The 27,579-nt window shown below is 44.3% G+C and overlaps 1 protein-coding gene across 1 annotated transcript; it reads right to left on the bottom strand.

Moving 5' to 3' along the window:
- Window positions 1-5,647: 5,647 nt before the first annotated feature.
- LOC137651473 (DNA repair protein XRCC1-like) lies at window positions 5,648-27,497 on the bottom strand. The gene is made up of 5 exons (XM_068384697.1): window positions 27,388-27,497; window positions 26,027-26,279; window positions 16,892-17,025; window positions 16,189-16,264; window positions 5,648-8,263 (listed from the first exon to the last, which is right to left on the bottom strand). The coding sequence occupies exons 1-5, from the start codon at window positions 27,495-27,497 to the stop codon at window positions 8,150-8,152; spliced, it is 687 nt and encodes a 228-aa protein (XP_068240798.1). The 3' UTR covers window positions 5,648-8,149.
- Window positions 27,498-27,579: the final 82 nt, after the last annotated feature.

The following is a 27,579-nucleotide window of genomic DNA, read 5'->3' as shown; positions in this document are numbered from 1 at the left end:
CGGGGAGGGAAAGGTAACACACCTCCTGCTACAGCATGTGCTGCGTGCCCTTCCTCTCCCAGGGAATGGGGTTGTTGTGGAATGACATGCAAGTTAAATTGCTGTCAATGGCCTACCATTGTTCTAGCTGTGCTTTTCGTGACAGAAAAGTATTTGTCAAGGCTACAAAAAATTAGCAGGCATAAATTTGACAATAAGTAGGCTACTTATTTATTTTATTTCAGACATTACATAAGTTATTAAACTTATTTGCCTTCCCACTTTGAATGCATAATGTGTTAAAAAGAAGAGAGGGTTATATGCAGTTTTCAGAACTTATTCACACAAACTGCCAATGTGCAGTTTCCATTTCCTTGTTACTTGAATCTGTGTAACTTCTCGTATGATATATCCACGATGGACTGTGGTGCTCATCACACATGACTGGTAACCTCTGTGCAATTCTGTTCTCAGTCATTCCAGGTTGATAATCAGCTAGTACAGGCATGTTAGCATCGATGTCTACTCATCTGAGCCCAGTACCAGGTCGGTTAAATCAGGTTCTGTTGCAGATTATAGGTATATTGATTGATGACAACTGTGCTTGGTCAGCACCAGCATCTTTTCCTTGTGGTAATGGAACTGGGTCTAATGGAAAGCAATAAAATAAATAAATTTAAATATATAATAAGTGTAAAATAATTTAAATCTTTATGTAGTATAGTGCTAGACAAAAATAATAGCAAGAAATTAACTTGTGCACTGAAAAAGACTTCATTATATAACAAAGAATTGACAAATGCAAAAATTTCCCTCTCATGAACATAATACATACATACATATACCATGGCACTTCCCCCAATTTTGGGGGGTAGCCGACATCAACAAAGAAACAAAAACAAAAAGGGGACCTCTACTCTCTACGTTCCTCCAGCCTAACAAGGGACTCAACCGAGTTCAGCTGGTACTGCTAGGGTGTCACAGCCCACCCTCCCACATTATCCACCACAGATGAAGCTTCATAATGCTGAATCCCCTACTGCTGCTACCTCCGCGGTCATCTACGGCATCGGAGGCAGCAGCAGGGCCTACCGGAACTGCGTCACAATCGCTCGCCATTCATTCCTATTTCTAGCACGCTCTCTTGCCTCGCTCACATCTATCCTCCTATCACCCAGAGCTTCCTTCACTCCATCCATCCACCCAAACCTTGGCCTTCCTCTAGTACTTCTCCCATCAACTCTTGCATTCATTGCCTTCTTTAGCAGACATCCATTTTCCATTCTCTCAACATGGCCAAACCACCTCAACACATTCATATCCACTCTAGCTGCTAACTCATTTCTTACACCCGTTCTCACTCTCACCACTTCGTTCCTAACCCTATCTACTCGAGATACACCAGCCATACTCCTTAGACACTTCATCTCAAACACATTCAATTTCTGTCTCTCCATCACTTTCATTCCCCACAACTCCGATCCATACATCACAGTTGGTACAATCACTTTCTCATATAGAACTCTCTTTACATTCATGCCCAACCCTCTATTTTTTACTACTCCCTTAACTGCCCCCAACACTTTGCAACCTTCATTCACTCTCTGACGTACATCTGCTTCCACTCCACCATTTGCTACAACAACAGACCCCAAGTACTTAAACTGATCCACCTCCTCAAGTAACTCTCCATTCAACATGACATTCAACCTTGCACCACCTTCCCTTCTCGTACATCTCATAACCTTACTCTTACCCACATTAACTCTCAACTTCCTTCTCTCACACACTCTTCCAAATTCTGTCACTAATCGTCCAAGCTTCTCTTCTGTATCTGCAACCAGTACAGTATCATCCGCAAACAACAACTGATTTACCTCCCATTCATGGTCATTCTCGTCTACCAGTTTTAATCCTCGTCCAAGCACTCGAGCATTCACCTCTCTCACCACTCCATCAACATACAAGTTAAACAACCACGGCGACATCACACATCCCTGTCTCAGCCCCACTCTCACCGGAAACCAATCACTCACTTCATTTCCTATCCTAACACATGCTTTACTACCTTTGTAGAAACTTTTCACTGCTTGCAACAACCTTCCACCAACTCCATATAACCTCATCACATTCCACATTGCTTCCCTATCAACTCTATCATATGCTTTTTCCAGATCCATAAACGCAACATACACCTCCTTACCTTTTGCTAAATATTTCTCGCATATCTGCCTAACTGTAAAAATCTGATTCATACAACCCCTACCTCTTCTAAAACCACCCTGTATTTCCAAGATTGCATTCTCTGTTTTATCCTTGATCCTATTAATCAATACTCTACCATACACTTTTCCAACTACGCTTAACAAACTAATACCTCTTGAATTACAACACTCATGCACATCTCCCTTACCCTTATATAGTGGTACAATACATGCACAAACCCAATCTACTGGTACCATTGACAACAAAAAACACATTAAACAATCTCACCAACCATTCAAGTACAGTCACACCCCCCTCCAACATCTCAGCTCTCACACCATCCATACCAGATGCTTTTCCTACTCTCGTTTCATCTAGTGCTCTCCTCACTTCATCTATTGTAATCTCTCTCTCATTCTCATCTCCCATCACTGGCACCTCAACACCTGCAACAGCAATTATATCTGCCTCCCTATTATCCTCAACATTCAGTAAACTTTCAAAATATTCCGCCCATCTTTTCCTTGCCTCCTCTCCTTTTAACAACCTTCCATTTCCATCTTTCACTGTCTCTTCCATTCTTTAGCCAGCCTTCCTTACTCTCTTCACTTCTTTCCAAAACTTCTTCTTATTCTCTTCATATGAATGACCTAATCCCTGACCCCACCTCAGGTCAGCTGCCCTCTTTGCCTCACTTACCTTGCGCTTTACTTCCACATTTTTCTCTTTATATTTTTCATACTTCTCTATACTATTATTCTGCAGCCATTCTTCAAAAGCCCTCTTTTTGTCTTCCACTTTTACCTTCACTCCTTCATTCCACCATTCACTGCCCTTCCTCATGCTGCCTCCAACAACCTTCTTTCCACATACATCACTTGCAATCCCAACAAAATTTTCTTTTACTAACTTCCACTCCTCCTCTAAATTGCCAGTTTCTCTTACTTTCACTTCGTCATATATCATTTTCAACCTTTCCTGATATTTACTTTTTACCCCCAGTTTTATTAGCTCTTCAACCCTCACTACCTCCCTTTTACATCCACCTACTCTATTCCCCCATTCTTTTGCTACAACTAATTTTCCTTCCACCAAAAATGATCAGACATACCGTTAGCCATACCCCTAAACACGTGCACGTCTTTCAATCTTCCAAACATTCTTTTAGTTATCAACACATAATCCATTAATGCCCTTTCTACTACTCTTCCATTTGCCACTCTTACCCATGTGTACTTATTTTTATCTTTCTTTTTGAAAAAGCTATTACTTATCACCATCTCTTGCTCAACACACATATCTATCAGTCTCTCACCACTCTCATTTTCACCTGGTACGCCATACTTCCCAATGACACCTTCTACCTCTCCAGCGCCCACTCTAGCATTTAAGTCACCCATGACAACTACATAATTCCTTCTACACACCTAGTTAATTCATTCCAGAACTCATTCCGCTCTTCACTTTTCTCACTACCTGGCCCATACGCACTGACAAACGCCCAACATTCCCTACCCAACCTAACCCTTACCCACATTAACCTAGATGATATCTCCTTCCATTCCACTACTTTACCTGTCATCCATTCACTCAGCAATAAAGCCACACCCTCTCTCGCTCTTCCCCTTTCAATCTCAAGACACTCTACCAGACATTTCACCAAACATCACTTCACCCTTTCCTTTTATCTTCGTCTCACACAAGGCTAATACATCCATCCTTCTATTCCTAAACATACTTCCAATTTCACATCTTTTACTCTCTATTGTACTACATCCACGCACATTCAAACACCCCAAAACTAGAGTGCGGGGAGCAGTCACTCTCCCCCCAGCTCCATCTCTTTGTCGATGTCTCACAGGATGTAGATACAGGAGAGGAGGTTCCTAGCCCCCTCGTCCCGTCCCTTTTAGTCGCCTCTTACGACATGCAGGGATAACGTTGGCACTATTCTTGTTTTTATGCCCCCGCGGCCACAGGGAATATCACAAAACCATAGTAAAGCACATAAAAGTGACAAAAATGAAAAAAGCAGACGACAAAATACAGTGCAAAATCTGGTAGCACTTTATCTTGTTAGGTAAAACTGTAAATCATACACTAACAATCTGTGCAATTGATAAAAATTGTTTGTATTTATAAAATATTAGTACAGTACTAAAAAAAAATAATACTCACTGGTGACATACATTAACTTCTCCACTAATTCCGAATCTAGGAACCCTTCGGGATAATCATTTTCAACTGGTTCTCTTCACATACAGACAAATTCCTCAGGTACATAACTTCCATCCTGCTTCGAAGTCTTACACAAAAGACTGCAAATGACTATCATTTCAGCTGTTTGTAACAAAGTAACTCGAGTAACGTAGTGCTTCATTGCTTAATCCCCTAATGTTGGACTGTAGAGTATCTAAAACTTCATCTATAGACTTGATGTGGAGGGAAAGATAGATCAACCATAAAGGCATAATCATTCTACTGACGTCCTCATTACCTAAAAATTTGGAAGGTTGTGTCACCCTTGGGCGATGGGGGTATTTGCGCTGTTGCTTTCTAAGGTGGACGAAGAGATCGTAGATTTGAAAACTGGATAGGTGATTGGGAGGCTTCAACACTGCATTAGGTATGGAGTTATCAAACAGAAGGGGCTGTTGAGTGAAAGTACCTGGAAGAAGTCTGTAATGGACATTTTCTTCCTCCTTACTAGGTACCTCCTGTCTGCATAACTTTTTTTGTTCTTTTGTTTTTTCCTTCACGTCTTCTTTATTTCTCTGACGTCCTCTCTATCCACCATATAAGCGAGATTCCTCTAAAAACTTGATGAGGTGAAGTATATCCAAGACTTGCTGATGTGGGTGGACGGGGTTAGTAGTGAGGGGCTCAGGAATCGTGGTAAGGGGTAGGAAAAGAGCCTTCTGCACCCACTGTGGGAGAGTACATTCACAAATCTGACTTCTCCCCCTCCTATGGATCTCTCTTGATGACCTACAAAGTCTAGTGGCTGATCATTATTTATTTGCTCTAAAAAGCACTGTTGGAGCTAAAGTAAAAGAATTATTTTCATAAAACATAGCCTTTTATCAAAAGATTTTTATGAGCATTTGCATATATTTGTGTGTGTGGTTGATGGTGGAGTCTTCGAACGGGAGGCAGAGCAATGAGTTGCTTGCCCTTCGTGTCATAGATCGTGATGTCACTGGAGCTAGGCAATAGTGACAGCATATATGTGACTGCAGTCTAGCTGGGATCAAGTAAAAAGAAGGCTTGAGCTAGAGAACGAACAATAAAACACTTGATCAATAAAAAGATCATTACATAACACTGCACTATCACCACACTTATAGATCACTGTAAATACACATTTGTAGGTGAATCACATAAAAATTCCTATGATGTAGTAATGGTAGCAGTTTTAACTGTTTATTCAAAAAAAAAAAAAAATGAAAAATCACTGCACCATGTATGTTGGGATAATGTCCTCTTGAGGCTCTACTGTAAGGAAGGAAAGATTAACTCCTTATGTGCTGGTTCTTATTAAATATGTGCTTATCAACAAGGGCACAAAAGGGTGCTTTCCAAGAGATCATTGACTGCAATGACAATTTTCTCAGATCAGTGATCTCGTCATATCAGGCAGCTGCCAGGAAAACACTGATTTCCTTCTCTCTTTCAGTAGAGCCTCAAAAGGACACTATTGCAACATCCACAGGTTAAAATTGCAGCATCTTTCTATTTACCATGGCACTTCACCCAATTTTAGGAGGTAGCCAAAATCCATAAAGAAACAAAAGGGTATTATTTCCCCTTGTTCCTTCCTGCCTGATGAGGGACTAGGCTGAGTTTGGTTAGTACTGCAACATGGTCACTATTAAATTTAAAATCACTTGGACTAAATCCAGACCCTCAAGTAAGTGGAATGGAAAGCGTTACAAAAAAAATACATCTGTACTCTGCTCTCAGCAATGAAAACAAATATGAGATTCTTCTCTATCTAAAACTAAGTCTGTTGGTATTATGCACATCACTGCCCACCAGCCAGTCAACAATCTTTATTGTCATTAAGGAATTGATTTGTAGATTTTCAAATAGAAAAACACAATGTGAATACTTTGAAGAAGTGTGTCACTAATTTTTGACAGTGTTGTTTGGAAGTATGAGAGAAGTATTGCAATTTATATGCAATCAGTACGATTGAAACAAAATGGATTACCACACTTGTATTTGCATCTTTAAACACAATTACATCTTTCTTTAATCATAGACAAGTGCTTTGCACCAACAGTGTGAAGTAATCTATTTACTCAGTAACATAATTAGAATGTAAATTAGTTTTGGCATATCAATATTTTACAAATTTAAATTTCCTAATACAGTACAGCTATTGGAACACAGTAATTCACCCAATTGATTTGTAATATTTGTATGTAAAGTTCATTCTATTCCCTGTGTTGACACGTATTTCAAAGGCATATACAGTATCTTGTCATTTTCCCTAAACTATATACATGTACTTATTTTTATATTAAGTATGTATGCCTGCATATTCTCTTCTCAGTTGTGAAAATATTTCACACTTTATTTATTATCTCAAGCTGTCTGTGTGTGGACTACACATGATTGGATGCAATGCAATTTTCTATTTTTTATGAAAGTTTTATATGGTGATAGTAAAAGATGTGCTTTTCAAGTATAAACCTATCTATAAAAAAAGAGAGAGAGAGAGAGAGAGAGAGAGAGAGAGAGAGAGAGAGAGAGAGAGAGAGAGAGAGAGAGAGAGAGAGAGAGAGAGAAAATTAAACGTGCAATTTATCAAATGTGTATTGCAATACTGTAGTTTTCAAGACCATGTAAAGAATTCCAACACACTCAAACCCTTTATGCCTACTATAAGGGACTTTTCATAACAAAATCAAAAGTTTGAATAAACTACAATTATCAATGTAAATAAGACAATAGCATAGTCAAATTGCATTGCAGAACTATAAATCTTTTCAGGTACCGACATATGACAGATGATTTTGTACTCATCTTGCAGATGCATAAACTATTTTTTATAATACTAAACCAGAAATTTCCTCAATTAAAAACACCTGCTTTAATCTTACAGAATACAAATTCTATCCTGAATGTCCTTGAGCACTATCTTCCACTTTTGTGATTTTAAAGATATCTAGTTTGTAATATACGTTGATAATGTGGCAGTGTAACAGAGGCACTTCGATAAAATCACTGGGAAATCATTTAATCTAGTATCCTTGCTCCTCTTACAAATATCTGCAATGCTTTCATTATATTATGCTTTACATTTCTAGCTATTTGGCATTACTGTATTTTAATAAAGGCTACTTAGCATTGAAAAAGAATGGAAACTTAAGCATTTAAAGTGAAAATCTAATTTGAACACTTGAGGGAAGAGTTGTACCAGTATATTACCAAAAATTATTCTCAACAGCATTTCTATTTTATATCAAAATAATAAAGAAAATATTGTCAGGTCACTTTAGTGGGTTGCTAAAGAACAAGAAAGAGTCATAATTAACTACAACTCACAGGTTAGAACTTTATTACCTCCTTAATTTGTTTTTGGGTAAAATTTTGTTTTCATACAGTATGCTATTCAGTTCTGATTGAACTATGTAACATTAAATACTTTACTGTAAAACCTTCCAAAGGAGTAACCCTTTTATGTTGAACTGTAAAATACTGTATGTGTACTACTATAATTTGTTGTACTGTAGTTTTTGAAAAATAAGATATGACTAATTTAGTCTATCTTGTTCTCAATTAAGTCAAATAAATAATCATGTAAGGGTTTACAGAGCCCTTGAGTCTAAATAAAGACAGGACATTGAAATTATTGTTTCCTAAAAAATAATGATGCTCCTGTGGAAATGAAACAACCAAAATTGGCTGAGAGGATCCCTTTGGATGAAATGATAAATGTGAGATGTTTCAAAAGTTATCAATCTTTGGGTACTACCATAAACGGCTGAAAAGGCACCAGTTTCTGTTTGTCACTGCAGCGCCATATCCATGAAGGCTTGACAAACTGCAGCGATGCATTTTCAGAGAGGGCCTGTAACAATAAGATAAAATGTCTATGAATAAGAACCATGTCATTATACCCATTACTATCAGCATATGCATTTAAAGGTGTACTCAAAGTAATTTCAAATTATCATGAGAAAATCAAAAATTTTAAGTAATTTTTATTTTTCCTAACATACTTACCAAGAACTACTTTCTTTGGAGTCACTTGTGATCTCTCTCTTTCGACCAAGGTTTTCGCGCCGTTACCCCCCTACTCCGTTCAAGGAATGCGCCCCGAGGGCAGGATTAGGGCAGGTCACTGCCTCTCTGGGTCATTCTCCTCATTAAGTTCGTCGTATTAGCCCAACCTGGCAATGGAAGGATGGCACTCGGGGACGGAAGGGAGGGCCATTACCCGAAAGTAGTTCTCGGTAAGTATGTTAGGAAAAATAAAAATTACTTAAAATTTTTGATTTGTTCCAACACAAATACTTACCTCGAACTACTTTCTTTGGAGACTTATACTTTAGGAGGCGGGAGTGCTATTCTGACACTTGACTTGGCACGTAGGGCCTAGAGGGCTATGGAATGCGGGGGCCTATCAGAGTGCGGGAGTGAGGGTAACTGCGCAACCTTACGCTATTATCTAAGACTCACCTATTCTTCTGACGATTTCCTCCGAAGTGTAGTCGCGAAGAATGTGTTCATCGTTGGGGACAGCCTCTGGCCTTACCGCTACACAGCTTGGAGGGCGGCAATGACTGTCCCAATGGAGAACCTGTCCAAGGATTTCCTTGAATAATCCTTGAGGTAGTGGGCAGTAAAGGTTGACTGGTGCGACCAAGTGCCTGCCTGTAGGATCTGCCCCACCGCCATGTTTCTCTCAAAGGCCAAGGAGGTGCTCAGACCCCTGATGTCATGGGGCCGGGGAGTGCATGGCACTGCCATTTTATCCTCTTCATAGGTTCTAGCGATGACTTGTCTCAGCCAGAAGGAAATGGTGTTCTTGGAAACTTGCTTCCTATTAACACCTGTGGAAACGAAGAGGTTTTTGATACCTGGTCGGAGATGAGCTGTCCTTTCCAGGTATTTCCTGAGCGTCCGTACTGGGCATAACTTCAAATCTTCCGTAATGCCCGTCTTGGGAATGGCAGGAATTGAGAAACCTTCAAACCTCGGGTCCCAGACTGCTGGGTTCTGAGTCTTAGCCACAAAGGAGGGCCCGAACCTGAAGGATACTTCTTTCCACCCTTTGGAGTGAGAAACGTCGTAAGACAGACCATGGATCTCGCCCACTCTCTTAGCGGAAGCTAAGGCTAGCAAGAAAACGGTCTTGAGGGTGAGATCCTTGTCTCCGATATCTTTCAGGGGTTCAAAGGGGGGACGACTTAGCATCTTCAAGACCTTGGCTAAGTCCCACCTGGGCACTCTACTAGCTTGAGGGGGGCAGGATTGCTCGAAACTCCTGATCAGCATCGCTATGTGTCTCGAGGTCCCCAGGTCGATGCCCTTCAGGAGGAAGACTTGGCCTAAGGCGGCTCGAACTCCTTTAATGGCTGGAATTGACATTCCCACTTTATCTCTAAGATACACCAGAAACTTCGCTATGTCCGGGCCAAAGCTTTAAGAGGTCTAATGTGTTTCTCCGAGCACCACTTCGTGAAGGAGGCCCACTTCGCCTGGTATACCGCGGTCGAGGATCTCCTCAGGTATAGGGACATTCTCTTAGCTGTGGTGGTGGAGGACCCCTCCTTCTTCAGGAGCCGCTCGATAGTCTCCAGGTGTGAAGGCGAAGAGAGAGAGGGTTGTCGTGGAGCTTGAAGAAGTGCGGTTGGTGCAGGAGGTTTGACCTGGCGGGCAGAGGCCAAGGTGGTTGGCTCGCTAGGTCCTTTAGGTCCGCAAACCACTCTCTCTCCGGCCACCAGGGCGCTACCAAAGTCATCTTTAGGTTTCGGGCAGCCCTTACTCTGTTGAGCACCTGTCTTATCAACGTGAAGGGGGGGAAAGCGTACACATCCAGGTTGTCCCACTTGTGCTGGAAGGCGTCTTCTAGGGCTGCATTTTGGTCTGGGACCGGGGAGCAATAGACCGGAAGTTGGGCATTGAGCTTTGTTGCAAAGAGGTCCATCACCGGGGAGCCCCAACGTTGAATGATGAGTCTGGCTACTTCTGGGTGTAGAGACCACTCTGTCCCCACTATTTGACCCATTCTGCTGAGGCCGTCGGCCAGAACGTTCTTCTTCCCGGGGATGAACCTTGCCAGCAGCACCACTTGCTGTTCGTCTGCCCAATTCAGGATGTCTATGGCGAGGTCGCACAGCTCCTTCGATCTCATGCCCCCTTGCTTCTTTATGTAGGCTACTACCGTGGCGTTGTCGCACATTAACGCCACGGTGTTTCCCTTTAGACGACTTGCAAAGTGAAGACACGCCTTCTGAACCGCTCTTAGTTCTAGGACATTGATGTGCAGACGCTTTTCGCTTTCCGACCAGGTACCCCGTGCCGTCTCTTCCAGAAGGTGGGCCCTCCACCCTTGGTTGGAGGCGTCTGTGAACAGGAGGTACTCGGGGGGACTGGACCCGAGGGGCATCCCCTTGAGGGAGTTCGACTGGCAGTGCCACCATTCCAGGGAGGTTCTCGTGTCCGGAAGGACTGGAACTAACGTTTTCTGCAAGTCCGTCTGGGACCAGAGGCTCTTGAGGTTCCATTGAATGGGTCTGAGCCTCATCCTCCCTTGGGGAACCAGTTTCTCTAATGAGACCAGGTGACCTATCAGTCTCTGCCAATCTCCCGCCCTCCTGGAGTGTTCTGACAGGAACGGCTGAATGATGTGCTTGAGGTTCCGTATCCTGTCCTGAGAGGGGAAAACTTTCCCCTGCACGGTATCCAACGTCATCCCCAAGTAGCCCATTCTGTTGGATGGGGTTAAGTTCGACTTCTTCAGATTGATTACGATCCCCAGATTCCTGCAAAACTGGAGGAGGTTTCTCCCTTGTTCCTCCAAGAGGGCCCTTGAGGTGGAAAGGAGCAACCAATCGTCCAGGTATCTGATGAGGCGGATACCCCGTTCGTGAGCCCACACGGAGACTGTCGCGAAGACCCTCGTGAACACTTGAGGGGCCGTCGACAGGCCGAAGCAAAGGGTCTTGAACTGCAGGATCTGGGGACCCCATTTTACCCGGAGGAACTTCCGACTCGACGGGTGGACAGGGATCTGGAAGTATGCGTCCTTGAGGTCGACAGTCATCATATAATCTTTCTCCCTCAAGGACAGCAGGACGGATTTTGGGGTGTCCATCTTGAAGTCCGTCTTCTTGACGAACTTCTTGAGGGCCGACAGGTCTATCACGGGTCTCCACCCCCCCGTTGCTTTCTCTACCAGAAACAGGCGGCTGTAGAAGCCTGGGCCTGGGAGGACCTCTTCCATGGCACCCTTCTCCAACATGGAGGAAATCTCCTCTTGAAGGGCGGCCCTCTTCATCGGGTCCCTGGGGGCCAACCATTCTGTCTGGCTGGCTGGAATAAGAGGGGGTGGATCTGCTAGGAAGGGAAGCCTGTAGCCCTCCTTCAGGACGGACACCGTCCAAGGATCCGCTCCTTGTGCCTTCCATGCTTGCCAATGTGGTCCGAGGCATCCCCCAACCCAGGCTTGGGCGGGAGTAGGGGGCCTCTCCCTCTACCTTCTTCTAGAGGGGCGGCCTGACCTGCCTCCCCTAGAGGCGGAGTAACCCGACCTGAAGGAGCTAGACGAAGCTGGTGCTCCTCTGCGGGAGGGTTGAGGAGTTGTTACCTCGAAGTGCTGGGGGCGGCCTGAGATGTCACGGCGCTATCTGAGGCGGCCCTCCTGTAGGGAGGTCTCTTAGACGACGCAGGTCTGGGGACGTAGGCCTCCTTCCTCTTTGACACTTTCTCCATCAGGCTCTCCAGTTCTTTCAATGGGAATAGCGACTCACCCCACAAGGGAAGGCTACGTACTCGGGGGGACTGGACCCGAGGGGCATCCCCTTGAGGGAGTTCGACTGGCAGTGCCACCATTCCAGGGAGGTTCTCGTGTCCGGAAGGACTGGAACTAACGTTTTCTGCAAGTCCGTCTGGGACCAGAGGCTCTTAAGGTTCCATTGAATGGGTCTGAGCCTCATCCTCCCTTGGGGAACCAGTTTCTCTAATGAGACCAGGTGACCTATCAGTCTCTGCCAATCTCCCGCCCTCCTGGAGTGTTCTGACAGGAACGGCTGAATGATGTGCTTGAGGTTCCGTATCCTGTCCTGAGAGGGGAAAACTTTCCCCTGCACGGTATCCAACGTCATCCCCAAGTAGCCCATTCTGTTGGATGGGGTTAAGTTCGACTTCTTCAGATTGATTACGATCCCCAGATTCCTGCAAAACTGGAGGAGGTTTCTCCCTTGTTCCTCCAAGAGGGCCCTTGAGGTGGAAAGGAGCAACCAATCGTCCAGGTATCTGATGAGGCGGATACCCCGTTCGTGAGCCCACACGGAGACTGTCGCGAAGACCCTCGTGAACACTTGAGGGGCCGTCGACAGGCCGAAGCAAAGGGTCTTGAACTGCAGGATCTGGGGACCCCATTTTACCCGGAGGAACTTCCGACTCGACGGGTGGACAGGGATCTGGAAGTATGCGTCCTTGAGGTCGACAGTCATCATATAATCTTTCTCCCTCAAGGACAGCAGGACGGATTTTGGGGTGTCCATCTTGAAGTCCGTCTTCTTGACGAACTTCTTGAGGGCCGACAGGTCTATCACGGGTCTCCACCCCCCCGTTGCTTTCTCTACCAGAAACAGGCGGCTGTAGAAGCCTGGGCCTGGGAGAAGGACCTCTTCCATGGCACCCTTCTCCAACATGGAGGAAATCTCCTCTTGAAGGGCGGCCCTCTTCATCGGGTCCCTGGGGGCCAACCATTCTGTCTGGCTGGATGGAATAAGAGGGGGTGGATCTGCTAGGAAGGGAAGCCTGTAGCCCTCCTTCAGGACGGACACCGTCCAAGGATCCGCTCCTTGTGCCTTCCATGCTTGCCAATGTGGTCCGAGGCATCCCCCAACCCAGGCTTGGGCGGGAGTAGGGGGCCTCTCCCTCTACCTTCTTCTAGAGGGGCGGTCTGACCTGCCTCTCCTAGAGGCGGAGTAACCCGACCTGAAGGAGCTAGACGAAGCTGGTGCTCCTCTGCGGGAGGGTTGAGGAGTTGTTACCTCGAAGTGCTGGGGGCGGCCTGAGATGTCACGGCGCTATCTGAGGCGGCCCTCCTGTAGGGAGGTCTCTTAGACGACGCAGGTCTGGGGACGTTGGCCTCCTTCCTCTTTGACACTTTCTCCATCAGGCTCTCCAGTTCTTTCAATGGGAATAGCGACTCACCCCACAAGGGAAGGCTACGTACGGCCCGGGCCTCTCTGTCTGGGATCCTCCTAGATACCTTGGCCAGGACCGTGTCTCGTTTACGAAGGACCCAGTTGGCCATAAGGGCGAGCGCCTGATACGAGAGAAACTTAAGTGTCTTCCCCCCGGAGATGAGAAGGTCCGTCAGGAGGCTTTGCTGCTCAGGATCTTCGGGGTCGACGGAGGCTTGGACGTTTACTAACGTGGAGGCCCACCAGTCCAGCCATGAGGAGACGTTGACTAGGTCCCGCGACATCTCCTCCATCATGGCGGCCTCCGTAGGAGAGAAGCAAACTGGGGCTGAAGAGGCCCTTTCGTCTGAGCCGCCCTGTCCTAGGACGTCCAAGGCCGGGTCCACTCTACAGGGGCCTGGGCGACGCCCTTCCGGAATGTACACTTTACCCTGCGATTTGAGGCCCTGGAGCAGTTTTGAGGCACTCTGGGACTTGGGGGCCTCTGCATTGCTGGCCACCAAGTTGTCTATGTACCCCTGCCATAGTACCAGGTCTGGGGCAAGAGGAAGGGCCAGGGAAGACTTCGGAAAGGCGGCGTGATGAGTAATCCTCAGGAGGCTTGACCTCCAGGAATCACCCCTCGGAGCCGAGGGTTCCGTAATCCCATGCTGCCTTCTGATGAGTCCCACTACTCTTCTATAGGCGGAGTCCTCCGTCGGGGAAGCTTCTCCTCCGTCAGCCGAGGCCTCGGCCTGGAGTGGGGGCGCTGGGTTGCTGGCCAGGCAGACCGGCCGTCCCGCCCTTGGGTCCAGGAGGCAGTCCTGTACCGGTAGCGAGCTCCATAAGTGGGTGGATCCCGGGGCAAGGCGGGTACCGCCGGCTCAGTGAGGGCTCTCGGTTGCCCTAAGGCTCTGGAGGCGGAGGTCAAGGTCCCGGTGGGCTGACCCGACAACGGGAACCGTTCCTTTCTACTCGATGGCCGCACCAGCTGGGCTGGTTCGGCCAGGCTGCCTGCTAAGAAGCGCGTTTCCCCCCGCTGGGCGGGGTGAACCGGAGGCTTCGAGGACTTATGCCTCTTCGAGAGGTCTTTTCTGCGTGCCAGATCGCGCGGTTCTAGGCTGTGCATAGAGGACGGCAGCCTAGTCGCACGTTCGCTGGACCGATGGTCTGGTGAATGAAGTGTCTTGGACTCCCCCGAAGGCACGTAGACCCAGGCGCCCCCGGGAGAAACACTTCTCTTATACTTACGAGACTGGGAGCGGGAGCGCTTTCTGCTAACTCGCGACCTTGACCTAGAGCGGGAATGTTCGCTCTCGGACAGCTCCCTTTGCCTGCGACGTTTCACCCTGACCTCCTCTTCGGAAGACGAATCCACTTCCGACGACGCCACGTTTCTCGCGTAACGGCTGTTTGCGTGGTCCGCGGGGGATTTCTTCCGACGCTGGGTGCCCGAGATCGAGGGCTGGAGAAAATCATCGGGAACCGCCGTGGAGATCGTCGGAAAAGAGTCCAACCGTTCCATGCTAGGGAGCCAGGGGTCTAGGGTCACGTCCATTCTCAGCGGCGACCTCCCTGGTGTCTTCGGTAGCTTCCATACGAAGGTATCGCTACTCGGACGGCGAACTTTAGTTTGGTTGTCCCCTGGTGGGGGAGAGCCCGACGCACCAGCCCACGAGGGCGGCTGGGACTCTGGGACTACAACACTGCCCCATAAGGGGTCTTCAGAGGACGCGTGACCCCCCATCACAAGGCCTGACTCACCCGAAGCACTACCGGGCCCTTCGTTAGACCTAGAGGGGCCCGCCCTTGGTTCTTCCCTCGCACTGGGTTCCCTGGGAAGAACGCCTTGACCTTCTACAACACTAGAGACTTCTTGCCCTCTCCTCTGCGAAGGAGACGGAGAAGCCGAGGCTTCGTCGGACCGATCACTGGCCGACGGTAACGAAGATACGACACTAATCTTCCTGGGGGAACGCTTCGAAGATTTCTTCTTTTTAATACCGTAGCGTACCCACTGAATATCGTCCCAACCTACGCACTCCGGACACGTGTCCGCGGAGGAGCAAACTTTCCCCCTACACGAGGAACAAAGGGAGTGAGGATCTACCTCTGGCTTTGAGAGGAAAGCCCCACACGACTTTCCGGCTCTAGGCCCAGGGCAACGGCGAGCGTGATCCATCGTTCGCACACGAATGGTACAACACTAAGGGAGCTATTAAGTACACTGGGGATACACACAGGGTGAACGCACGGTAACACTTGAGAAGAACGCACTGCGAAAAAACACAAGTCCCCACGCTGGGAACACGTGGAACACTAAAAGCGCACAAAGGATCGAGAGAGACGAGAGCGAGCTGTGAACTGCTCGCGACCAAGGAACTTAATGAGGAGAATGACCCAGAGAGGCAGTGACCTGCCCTAATCCTGCCCTCGGGGCGCATTCCTTGGCGGCGGGGGTAGGCCTATGTAGAGAACGGAGTAGGGGGGTAACGGCGCGAAAACCTTGGTCGAAAGAGAGAGATCACAAGTGACTCCAAAGAAAGTAGTTCGAGGTAAGTATTTGTGTTGGAACAAACTAGTATTGAATGACAAAAACATGATCAAAAGATACCAAACATTTCATACTTACATTATCAAAATTATCATCCCACTCATCTTCAGTAACGACAAAGTTGACTTTTTCTGACATATAGTCTTCACATATTCTGAAATGAAGGAGATATTTGTGGTGAATTAGAATAACTAAAAATGCAGGATTTCTTTTTAAGGATATGACTTAAAGTCCCTCTAAGGCTTACAACCATCATTATCAACACTAAACAAAACAATTTCCAGTCTTGTTCTAATCATATAACTCTAAACATTACTTATTCTGTATCCTCCTCAGTTATGTTCTTATACACTCTTAATATGAGCCCTTAGAACTGGAATGCAAAGATATTCACTATAATATGTTTTTTGTCCTCTCCAAGTATAACCGTGTAACCCTATGTTTCTTTCCTCTAAGATCTTTATTATTTCATGAAATAAGGGCATGTGTACTCTAGTTTGAGGAATATAACTACGTAACTTGATAATATTTTAATTTTGTTCCAGGAAACTGAGTTCATTATAAAAACTAATAAATAGTATACAATTGTAGACAAAAGGTATATGAACACTCCTTTTTAATCATCTGGGATCACTAAATACACAATTGGAACAGGCCTAATTATCTCTATAATTTTATAGACCTAAGGCATATAAGGATCTACTCTCAGAATATTGGGTGACACTGCAATCCTTAAAGAAAATTACATGCAAAGTCAAGACAAGGCAAAAAATTCTCTTACCCATCAAAAGCAATTATATATCTCTTCAGGAGTAGTCTCATTTCTGCTGACATATTTCCATAAATGAAGAAGCATTTTCCTTTTAAATAGTCTCCCAAAGGAGGAAGAGGTAGTGAAGATGTATCTGGCTTGGTCTGGAATTTGTAAAACAATGTTATTGATATATATTGCCTACACTGGAAGTACAATTGGCATTTCTAAACTACTAACCCCTTCATGATAGAGTACAGAAATCGCTCGGTTATTGCGGGTATTATTTTTCAAGCCCCCTCTTCCTGATAGCTTTGAAAAACTACAAAGTAGATAAAATGATCTATGGTATACTGTACTGTATTTTTTCCCCTATTTTTAAAATGTTTAATTTTTTTATTTTCATAAATATGTTATTTTCATTAGTAAAATAAATTTTTGAATATACTTACCCGATGATCATATAGCTGTCAGCTCTGCTGCCCGACAGAAAAACCTACGGGCGGAATACGCCAGCGATCGCTATACAGGTGGGGGTGTACATCAACAGCGCCATCTGTCAAGTAGGTACTCAAGTACTCGATGTCAACATAGAACCAATTTTCTCCTCTGTCCACTGGGTCTCTATTGGGGAGGAAGGGTGGGTCCTTTAATTTATGATCATCGGGTAAGTATATTCAAAAATTTATTTTACTAATGAAAATAACATTTTTCAATATTAAACTTACCCGATAATCATATAGCTGATTCACACCCAGGGGGGTGGGTAGAGACCAGCATTACATGTTGACATTATTATGAGCTAAGTATTCCGTATTACATTTTAGCAGTTATTCAAAATAACAAGCATAAAATAAATAAGTACCTGGTAAGGAAGTCGACTTGAACAATTACTCTGCCTTTTTAAGTACGTCTTCCTTACTGAGCCTCGCGATCCTCATAGGATGCTGAGCGACTCCTAGGAGCTGAAGTATGAAGGGTTGCAACCCATACTAAAGGTCCTCATCAAAACCTCTAATCTAGGCGCTTCTCAAGAAATGACTTTGACCACTCGCCAAATCAAGTAGGATGCGAAAGGCTTCTTAGCCTTCCGGACAACCCAAAAATATTAATAAAACATTTCAAGAGAAAGATTAAAAAGGTTATGGAATTAGGGAATTGTAGTGGTAGAGCCCTCACCACTACTGCACTCGTTGCTACGAATGGTCCCAGAGTGTAGCAGTTCTCGTAAAGAGACTGGACATTCTTAAGATAAAAGACGCGAACACTGATTTGCTTTTCCAATAGGTTGCGTCGAATATACTTTGCAGAGATCTATTTTGTTTAAAGGCCACGGAAGTTGCGACAGCTCTAACTTCGTGTGTCCTTACCTTCAGCCAAGCTTGGTCTTCCTCATTCAGATGGGAATGAGCTTCTCGTATTAACAGTCTGATAAAATAGGATAAAGAATTCTCTGACAAAGGCAAAGATGGATTCTTAACTGACCACCATAAAGCTTCAGACGGGCCTCGTAAAGGTTTTTAAAATAGAACTTAAGAGCTCTTACAGGACATAATACTCTTTCTAGTTCATTTCCAACCATACGATAAGTTTGGAATATCGAACGATACTGGTCAAGGCCGAGAAGGCAGCTCGTGTTTGGCTAGAAAACCAAGTTGTAGAACATGTAGCCGTTTCGGATGAGAATCCGATGTTCTTGCTGAAGGCATGAATCTCACTGACTCTTTTAGCTGTGGTTAAGCATATCAGGAAAAGAGTCTTAAAGGTGAGATCTTTCAGGGAGGCTGATTGAAGCGGTTCGAACCTGTCTGACATAAGGAATCTTAGAACCACGTCTAAATTCCAACCAGGTGTAACCAAACGACGCTCCTTCGTGGTCTCAAAAGACTTAAGGAGGTCTTGTAGATCTTTATTGTTGGAAAGATCTAAGCCTCTGTGACGGAAGACTGATGCCAACATGCTTCTGTAACCCTTGATAGTGGGAGCTGAAAGAGATCGTTCTTTCCTCAGATATAAGAGAAAGTCAGCTATTGAGTTACAGAGGTACTGGTCGAGGATACGGATACTGACTTGCACCAGTTTCGGAAGATTTCCCACTTCGATTGGTAGACTCTAAGGGTGGATGTTCTCCTTGCTCTAGCAAACGCTCTGGCTGCCTCCTTCGAAAAACCTCTAGCTCTCGAGAGTCTTTCGATAGTCTGAAGGCAGTCAGACGAAGAGCGTGGAGGCCTTGGAGTACCTTCTTTACGCGTGGCTGACGTAGCAGGTCCACCCTTAGGGGAAGTGTTCTGGGAACGTCTACTAGCCATCGAAGTACCTCGGTGAGTTATTCTCTCGCGGGCCAGAGGGAAGCAACTAGCGTCAACTTTGTCCCTTCGTGAGAGGCGAACTCCTGCAGTACCTTGTTGACAATCTAGAACGGAGGGAATGCATATAGATCTAGATGTGACCAATCTAGTAGAAAGGTATCTATATGAACTACTGCTGGGTCCGGGATAGGTGAGCAAACTATTGGGAGCCTCTTGGTCATCGAGGTTGCGAAGAGACCTATGGTTGGCTGGCCCCAGGTGGCCCAAAGTCTCTTGCATACATCCTTGTGGAGGGTCCAATCTGTTGGAATTATTTGTCCCTTCCTACTGAGACAATCTGCTATGACATTCAAGTTGCCTTGGATGAACCTCGTTACTAGTGAAAAGTCTAGACCTGTTGACCAGGTGAGGAGGTCTCTTGCGAACTCGTACCATGTCAGAGAGTAGGTCCCTCCTTGCTTGGAGATGTACGTCAAAGCAGGGTGTTGTCCGTGTTCACCTCCACCACTTTGCCTTGAAGGAGAGACCTGAAGCTTTTCCAGGTCAGACGTACTGCCAGTAGCTTCTTGCAGTTGAAATGCATTGTCCTTTGACTCGAGTTCCATAATCCCGAGCATTCCCTACCGCCTAATGTCGCACCCCAGCCTACGTCCGATGCGTCCGAGAAGAGAACGTGGTTGGGAGTCTGAACAGTCAGGGGAAGACCCTTTCAAAGGTCGATAAAGTCCTTCACCAAGTCAGACCAGACTTTATCTTTCCGGAAACCGGGATCGAGACCGCTTCTAGCGTCTTGTCCTTTTCCAGTGAAAAGCTAGATGATACAGAAGAGGACGGAGGTGTAGTCTTCCAAGTGACACAAATTGAACCACGGATGACAGTGTCCTAACCAGACTCATCCACAGCCTGACAGGGCAGCGTTCCTTCTTCAGCATCTTCTGGATGGATAGCAGGGCTGGGGGTTGATCGTCTTGTTCAGCAACGTCCTCATCAGAGGGTTCCTCATCCGAAACTGATGAGGAAACGGCAACGGAGTGGGCAACGTCTGACTCGCTGAATCCGGTCGCACTGGTGGATGCGTGACGGAGCCGGACACAATATCATGGTACTGCTGCACAGTCTGTGAACTGTCAACCATGGGGACGCGAGGAAGTACAGCGTCAACCCGAAACTGTCTAGACTGTCTGGGTTGTGCAGTCAACCCCCTACCGGGTTGCTGAGGTTGCCGCACTGCGTCACAACAAGTCACCTCTGCTGGTTGTTGAACGTCTTCCTAGTGACACACTGAACGTCCACAACCACCTCCGAGAGTCGCTTAACGTCAACGTGCGACTGGCAACCCACACTGGGTCGTATCGGTGGAGGAACCACCTCAACTGGCTGACGCGAGTAGGATACCTCAGCGTCAACAGGGCGCACAACCAACCGGTAGGAAGGTTGTTGGCCAGAAGGTTCTTCTCCGTGAAAAATCCTCTATCAAGGACACAAGCTTGGACTGCATGTCTTGCAGCAAAGCCCATTAGGGTCTACGGGAGCAGGTGTGGCAACAGACGGGGTTAGCGACTGAAGCGGAACCATTTACCATCCCTGGAAGCCTTGTTATGCTTTAATTAAAGTCCATAGGAGGCTAAGCAGCTTAAGGCTCCTCTCCAAATGACAGAGTCCTCAAAGGAATATCAGTAGGAGGGAGAACAGCACTTTCTCATCTACAGGAACCATGTCCGAGAAAAGCTAGGTAATCTCAGTGAGGGTCTCACTGGTGCATAAGCAGCAGACCAGAAGGCAATGTTATGTAACTGCTTGACAGTCTGTGAACTGTCAAAAACTGAACTGTCAACCACAACAGGTGTGTGAGGACATACAGCACTGGTGCATTAGCAGCAGACCAGAAGGCAACGTTATGTAACTGCCTGACAGTCTGAGAACTGTCAAAAAACTGAACTGTCAACCACAACAGGTGCGTGAGGACATACAGCACTGGTGCATTAGTAGCAGACCAGAAGGCAACGTCATGTAACTGCTTGACAGTCTGTGAGCTGGCAACAACCAAAGCTGTGTGGGGAAGCCTCAACTCCTGACTGACTAGTCTGCTGCGGGCGAGTGGCGGTAACCACAGTGGGTTGCGGAGGCTGACACACCGTGTCAAAACACGGCAGCTTGTGGTAGCTCACGCACGGCAACGGAGTGCTCCGTGTGTCTGTGGGAGCCAGCATGCGTCTGGCAGGGTCGACTGCGCATGGGTGGAGGAGCTCTCACAACAAGAGTGTGGGAGCAGGCAGCCGCAGCGTCTGCTGGGCGCACAACCGTGGCAGGTTGTAGGCAAACGGGTGCATCGTCAACCTTCTCCGCAGTCGGAGTGTGGGAGCAGGCAACAACCAAAGCGGAGTGGTGGTGCGTGGTGGGGACTGCCGTGGGTTGCGGAAACTAACGCATCGCGTCAAAACACGGCAGCTTGACTCCACCTTCCCACTGCTGATGCGGTAGCTCACGCATGTCAACGGAGGGTGCCGCACGTCGGCTAACGTCAACATGCGTCTGGCAGGGTCGACTGCGCATCGGTGGTGGAGCTCTCCGCAGCCGGAGTGTGGGAGCAGGCAGCCTCAGCGTGAGCTGGGCGCACAACCGTGGCAGGTTGTAGGCTAACGGGAGCAGTGTCAACCTTCTCCGCACGAACTCCTGCATAACCGCAGCTAACTGAGTCTGCATAGACTGCAGTAAAGACCACTTAGGGTCTACAAAAGCGGCAACAGAGGGAGCTACTGTCCGTTGTGACTGAGGGTCTAAAACAGCTGGTGCGGCAACAGACGGAGTTACTGCCTGTTGCGGTACCACCTTGCCTCTCTTGGGAGGTGTGCAGTCGTCGGATGACTGCAGCGAGTCCGAACTGAACCAGTGGCTACACCTGGGCCGTTGGACTTGCGCGGAAGGGACCGACTTGCACTTAAAAAGCTGCGAGATGTGGTCCATGGTTTCTTACGAGAAACCTCTTCCGCAGACGAGGAATAAATGGGCTCTCTCGTCTTTGTGTGGGTGGGGCGATCTTGGATAGATACGCCCGAAACCACGGAGGGAAAAACGTCTGTTCGTTGATCAAGGCCTGTGGAACCCATAAGTCGTTCGACATTACTTCTCCCCTGGGCTTGGGAGCTTGTAAGAGGTCCCGGACTAGGTGAACGACTGGCACGAACAGACGAACCCTCGGACGCAACACTGTAACACTTTGCGCATATCACTTTATCACTTTGATTTTCTGTTTTGCACTTATTTCACTGAAATCGAAACTTTAACTGATTTCTACCTGAAACACGCAATCCTATCCTTCATTAAAAGGTAGTAATTGCGAAAACAGTCGTACAATGTAACAGAAAACATAAATAAAGATAAAGAATTCAGTGGCTGGGAAAGAGACTAAACACTAGATCAAATAAACTACGTTTACAATCTCTCACCGCACATAGCCTGGGAACAAGAATAAAACCCTAGAAACGTTTTACCTTCTTCCCCTACAGCGACTAGGGAGGAGAGTAAAAAACGAGAACAACGTTACCAGCTTGAACGAAAAGTTTATTCTCCTCTCTCTCCCTCCGTCTCTATCTCTCTCTCTCTTTCTCTCTTGATTTCGCACCTGAGAGAAGAGCCCAATTATATATCGTTAAAACATGTTATTTGCTAAAGGAAAAAACTGAAAGGTTTTCCAAATAAAAAGTTCCTTTAATTTAGAATTTAAACCATTTAAGCTAAGAAAGAATGAACGAAACGCCAGAATCGGTTTACTCTTACTGCAAAGTGAAACCGTGATACACTCTCTCTCTATCGTAACGATAGAGCGCATGTTGAACGTCCTGAACGTCAACAACTGCGTAGACTAAACGTTAGTTCATCTTTGAAAACAGTACGAGACTATCAAAGAAATTCTTTCATAAAACATTAAAATTTAAAAAGTATTAAATTCTTTAAAGGTTAAATACGATATAACGGGCTTAATGTTAATTAACTTCGGTTCCAAGTTAGGACCGCCTACTATCAGGAAAGGTCGCATATAAACAAACATAAAAATTTATTGTTATATGTTTATAAAAAATGGAAAGTTAATCGAAGAGGCCTATAAAGGCGGAGAGATATAAAATATATAGATCTATAACGTGTTAAGCAAAATTACCAAAAACCTAAACACACTTCCGTATAAGGGAAGGTTCGGCCATTTAAAAGTGAAAGAGAGTCCATACTCTCTTCGTCACCATAATTAAATCTATCCAAAACGAGTTCAAGTTTTGAAATGAAGATAAAACCCCTGCATAGCGAAAGCTCAAAACTGGAATAGTGTACTTCACCAAATCGTTGTGAAAACAAATCCAGTTAGTAACAGCGTATTTAGTAGGTCTTGCCAGTGGCACGACAGAGAGAAAATTGGTTCTATGTTGACATCGAGTACTTGAGTACCTACTTGACAGATGGCGCTGTTGAAGTACACCCCCTACCTGTATAGCGATCGCTGGCGTATTCCGCCCGTAGGTTTTTCTGTCGGGCAGCAGAGCTGACAGCTATATGATCATCGGGTAAGTTTAATAATGAAAATTAAGAATTTATAAGCCCCAAAATGACTATTTAAAAAAAAAATAATTCAAATATGAAAAATATCAATCTTATTTGCCCTCTGATACCCACGATATAAATATACAGTGATCCCTCGCTTCTTCGCGGTTCGACCATCGCGGATTCACCACTTCGCGGATTTTTTTCATAACGCATGTATATACATATATCGCGGATTTTCCGGAAATTTCGAAAATACCGTGATGTGACGGATGGTGCGAGATTGGAGAAAGTAAGGAAAATTGAATCATGATTGATTTTCAATATAAATGAAACTTTGAGGAGCAACAAAGATATCATTTGTTAGAGAGATAGAGAGAGGTAAGGTATGGGAGGTAGTGAAAAGTAGCCCACAGAAGAGAGAGAGAGAGAGAGAGAGAGAGAGAGAGAGAGAGAGAGAGAGAGAGAGAGAGAGAGAGAGAGAGAGAGAGAGAGTGTGTGTGTTGTTTTAAATGTAATAAACAAAAAAATTTGATAGGTTATAACACATTGGTGCTTATGTAATATCAACTGTATACTGCAGACGGTTTGAATAAGTTAAGAAATGGTATAAACGATACTTTGTTAGTGTATTCGTACACTCTCAAGAGCGGTAGCTAGACGTCAGCTGATCTAATCACAGCCAAAAGTAAAACAAAAAGAAGTCAACAATACTCGATTTTTAAAACACCCAAAATTTAAAAACAAAAGTACACGCTTTCTTAATGTGCAATTAACTATTTAAACAGTAGCAATTTTCTAGAATAAAATGATGTTTCCCAAAAAATAGCGGTTTGCTGATGAAATCGGATGCCGTATTTTTAGCAACGATTGAAATGGATGTAAACTCGGCATAATTTTTTCGTTTTGTATTTAATTGACACTAAGAAAACTAATTTTAGTTTCTTCATCTATATGTAAGTATTGTATGACACAAGAGAGAGAGAGAGAGAGAGAGAGAGAGAGAGAGAGAGAGAGAGAGAGAGAGAGAGAGAGAGAGAGAGAGAGAGAGGAGAGAGAGAGAGAGAGAGAGAATGAATCAGCTGTTGTAATAGGATGCCATGTTTTTGTTTCGTGAGAATTTCATCGCCCCGACTATAACAACAACATACTGTACTGAACTTTACAGTATTATACAGACTACTGTAATATGATAAAGTAAAATATTTGTAATAACCTATTTTATATGAAATGGGGCTATTTTTTTTTTTTTTTTAAATTTACATTTAAGTACGTAAAACAACTCTCTCTCTCTCTCTCTCTCTCTCTCTCTCTCTCTCTCTCTCTCTCTCTCTCTCTCTCTCTCTCTCTCTCTCTCGCTCGTAAGTTGTTTTCCTGCTTTGCTACGTATGTATGATTTTATATAGATACGGTAAATAATATTTGTAATAACATATTTTCTAAAAGCTTTTACTGTAATATCATTATTTATCACTTTCGTCATGCGCGTTAAATGCATTCGTTTGTTTACTGAGCGTACTTTATGACGCCGTCGTTTCAGGCGGCGTCATAAAGAAAAACATTTCATTTGGAAGTCCTAAGAAAAATTAAGTAAAACATTGGTAATAACAAAATCAACATACTGTACTGAATAATCAATATAATCGATGCAAAAACTAACCTATACACAGATGTGTAAATGCGTTTGTTTCTTCATTATGATCAGAGATAAACTAAACAAAACATTGGTTGCCATTTTTTAACGTGCTTTTTGGCGTGTTTAGGAAACGCATGATATAAAATCGCCTTTAATATTTGTGCCTGTTTTAGTTCAGGGTACTGTAGTACATGCATTAAGTGTTCTGTACATTAAAGAGTAGTTTGTTAACAGTACTACATACAAGGGAAGGTTTTAAAAGTCTGAATATACATGTTAAATAAATAGGTAAATATGGTGTAACTACTTCGCGGATTTTCACCTATCGCGGTCGGGTCTGGAACCTATCTACCGCGATAAACGAGGGTTCACTGTACATATATTTCTAAATCCGTGATTTATTGATGGAGTGACAGGTTAATTGCAATATGGCAAGGATCACTGTACCAAGAAAAGAGCGTTAAAATTAAATACTGTATCATTCTTAACTTGAAAGCAATAAAATTCTTGAAGCAAAAACCAGCTTGGAATACAGTATTAAGTTTAGATTTCTGGGAAACATCAATTTTGACCATATACTAGCAATGAGAAAAATACCACAAACTACAAAATAAAGGTAAAATAACACAGAAGTCAACAATTAATTTTTACAGCACACCAATTCCAATGTAAAACAGCAGAATTACTCACTACATATTCCATATTATCTTCATCAATATCAGTATCATCATCGTACACAGTGTCTTCAGTACCATTTAATTCTTTCTTCACATCCATTACACCGGTCTTAAAGCTGTCAGTAGAATTCAAAGATTTTCTATCACTTGTGTCTACTTTGATTTTTTTGTTTGGTGGCTCTTCAATGGAGCTGGTAGTAGTACTTGGAGTTTCTGCTATACTTTCATCAGAAGTCTTTTTTGCATTTCTTTGCTTAGCCAGGACTCTAAAAAATAAAATATCAAATGATATAATTTAAGAAATGGTCTGAAAGTGGTTAAGTAATCTCAATTAGACTTAAAAGATTAATAAATTAGAAAAGTATGAATATAAAAACTAAAATATGATTATGATATAAAGAAATTCTGTTTTTTAGAGAAAACATCAAGTTACTGCTGAGGCTATTTTAAGACTACAATTAAACTGATATAACAACACAGTACATACATTTGTCAACATCAAATTACTGGTAACTTTAATTTGTTAGTGGGTACATAAAGTCTTAATAACAAACATTTTTCACATGTAACCTAGAAATAACATAGAGCCCTCAATAGAAGTCAAAATGACCCAAAAGAGACATTCTTGTCTAGAAGAACGACTATAGTTGTGGTAGCCTATTAGAAACATCTCTGCCTGGTGATCTGCTGGACTGAGGTTTGAGACCTGCTTAAGCTCGATACAGAAGGTCCTCAACTTACAAATTTAATTGTGTCCAAGAAGCGTTTGTAAGTCAAATTGTTTGTAAATTGAATTTCGTTAAATTTTGGCTTATAGGTAGGCAAAAGCTGTATCCCATGCCTATAATTTCCAGCTGCAAAAGTCAACAAATAGTCGGGTTTCACAGGAAACAGAAATCAGGTTATTAAAAATGTAATTTTGCTTTCTGTATTAACCCTTTTACCCCCAGGCTATTTGGAAATTTCCAACCCTTAACCCCCAGGGGTTATTCTTTTTCAAGAACATTTTGCAGTTGCAGTATATTTTTTTTAAATTGCTCTAACAGCCTTAATTTTTGTCATAGAGAGGTCAGGTTGGTCTCATTCTCTTGAAAAATGCCTGAATTTTCTAAAAAAAATGATCAAAAATATCGAAAAAAAAATTTAAATAGCAGTTTTTTGCAAAGACATACCGATACGTTCATGGGGGTAAAGGGATGAGTTTTGTGAAACGTACCAGTACGTCCTTTGGGGGTAAAAGGGTTAAATGCTACAATATTTTCTTATTACAGTAGTGTATTTCTTTATCTTATCTTTGTTATTTTCAGTTGGATTTGCGTCTGTATATCCGAATGTTTGTAAGTTGGGGACCTCCTGTAGTTTCTTGTAAAGTACACAACCTCACCATCCTTTTGAGCTATGGATGAGGGGTTTGGGGAAACCTGTAAGTCTGAATTTTTAGAATGATATACAGTAAGTGTCTGTTTTGCAATTTCTCTAATCATTATGAACAAGTTAAGTAAAATTTGTTTTTTATTTTTGAAGCATTATTGTCTTGTGTGAATATTGTGAGAAGTGATCATGTTT

The sequence above is a fragment of the Palaemon carinicauda genome, chromosome 13 (genome assembly GCF_036898095.1).
Source record: "Palaemon carinicauda isolate YSFRI2023 chromosome 13, ASM3689809v2, whole genome shotgun sequence".
NCBI lineage: Eukaryota > Metazoa > Arthropoda > Malacostraca > Decapoda > Palaemonidae > Palaemon > Palaemon carinicauda.
Note: the sequence above shows the minus strand (reverse complement) of the source record. Positions and strands in the feature narration are given on the sequence as shown.

Excerpts from the sequence above, each read along its gene's own strand:
- LOC137651473 (XM_068384697.1), bottom strand. The coding sequence starts at position 27,497 with ATGATTAGAGAAATTGCAAAACAGACACTTACTGTATATCATTCTAAA. Across the intron at positions 16,265-16,891 it reads TATATAATTGCTTTTGATGG|AATATGTGAAGACTATATGT; the intron begins GTAAGAGAATTT and ends CCTTCATTTCAG. Across the intron at positions 8,264-16,188 it reads GGGATGATAATTTTGATAAT|GCCCTCTCTGAAAATGCATC; the intron begins GTAAGTATGAAA and ends TTATTGTTACAG.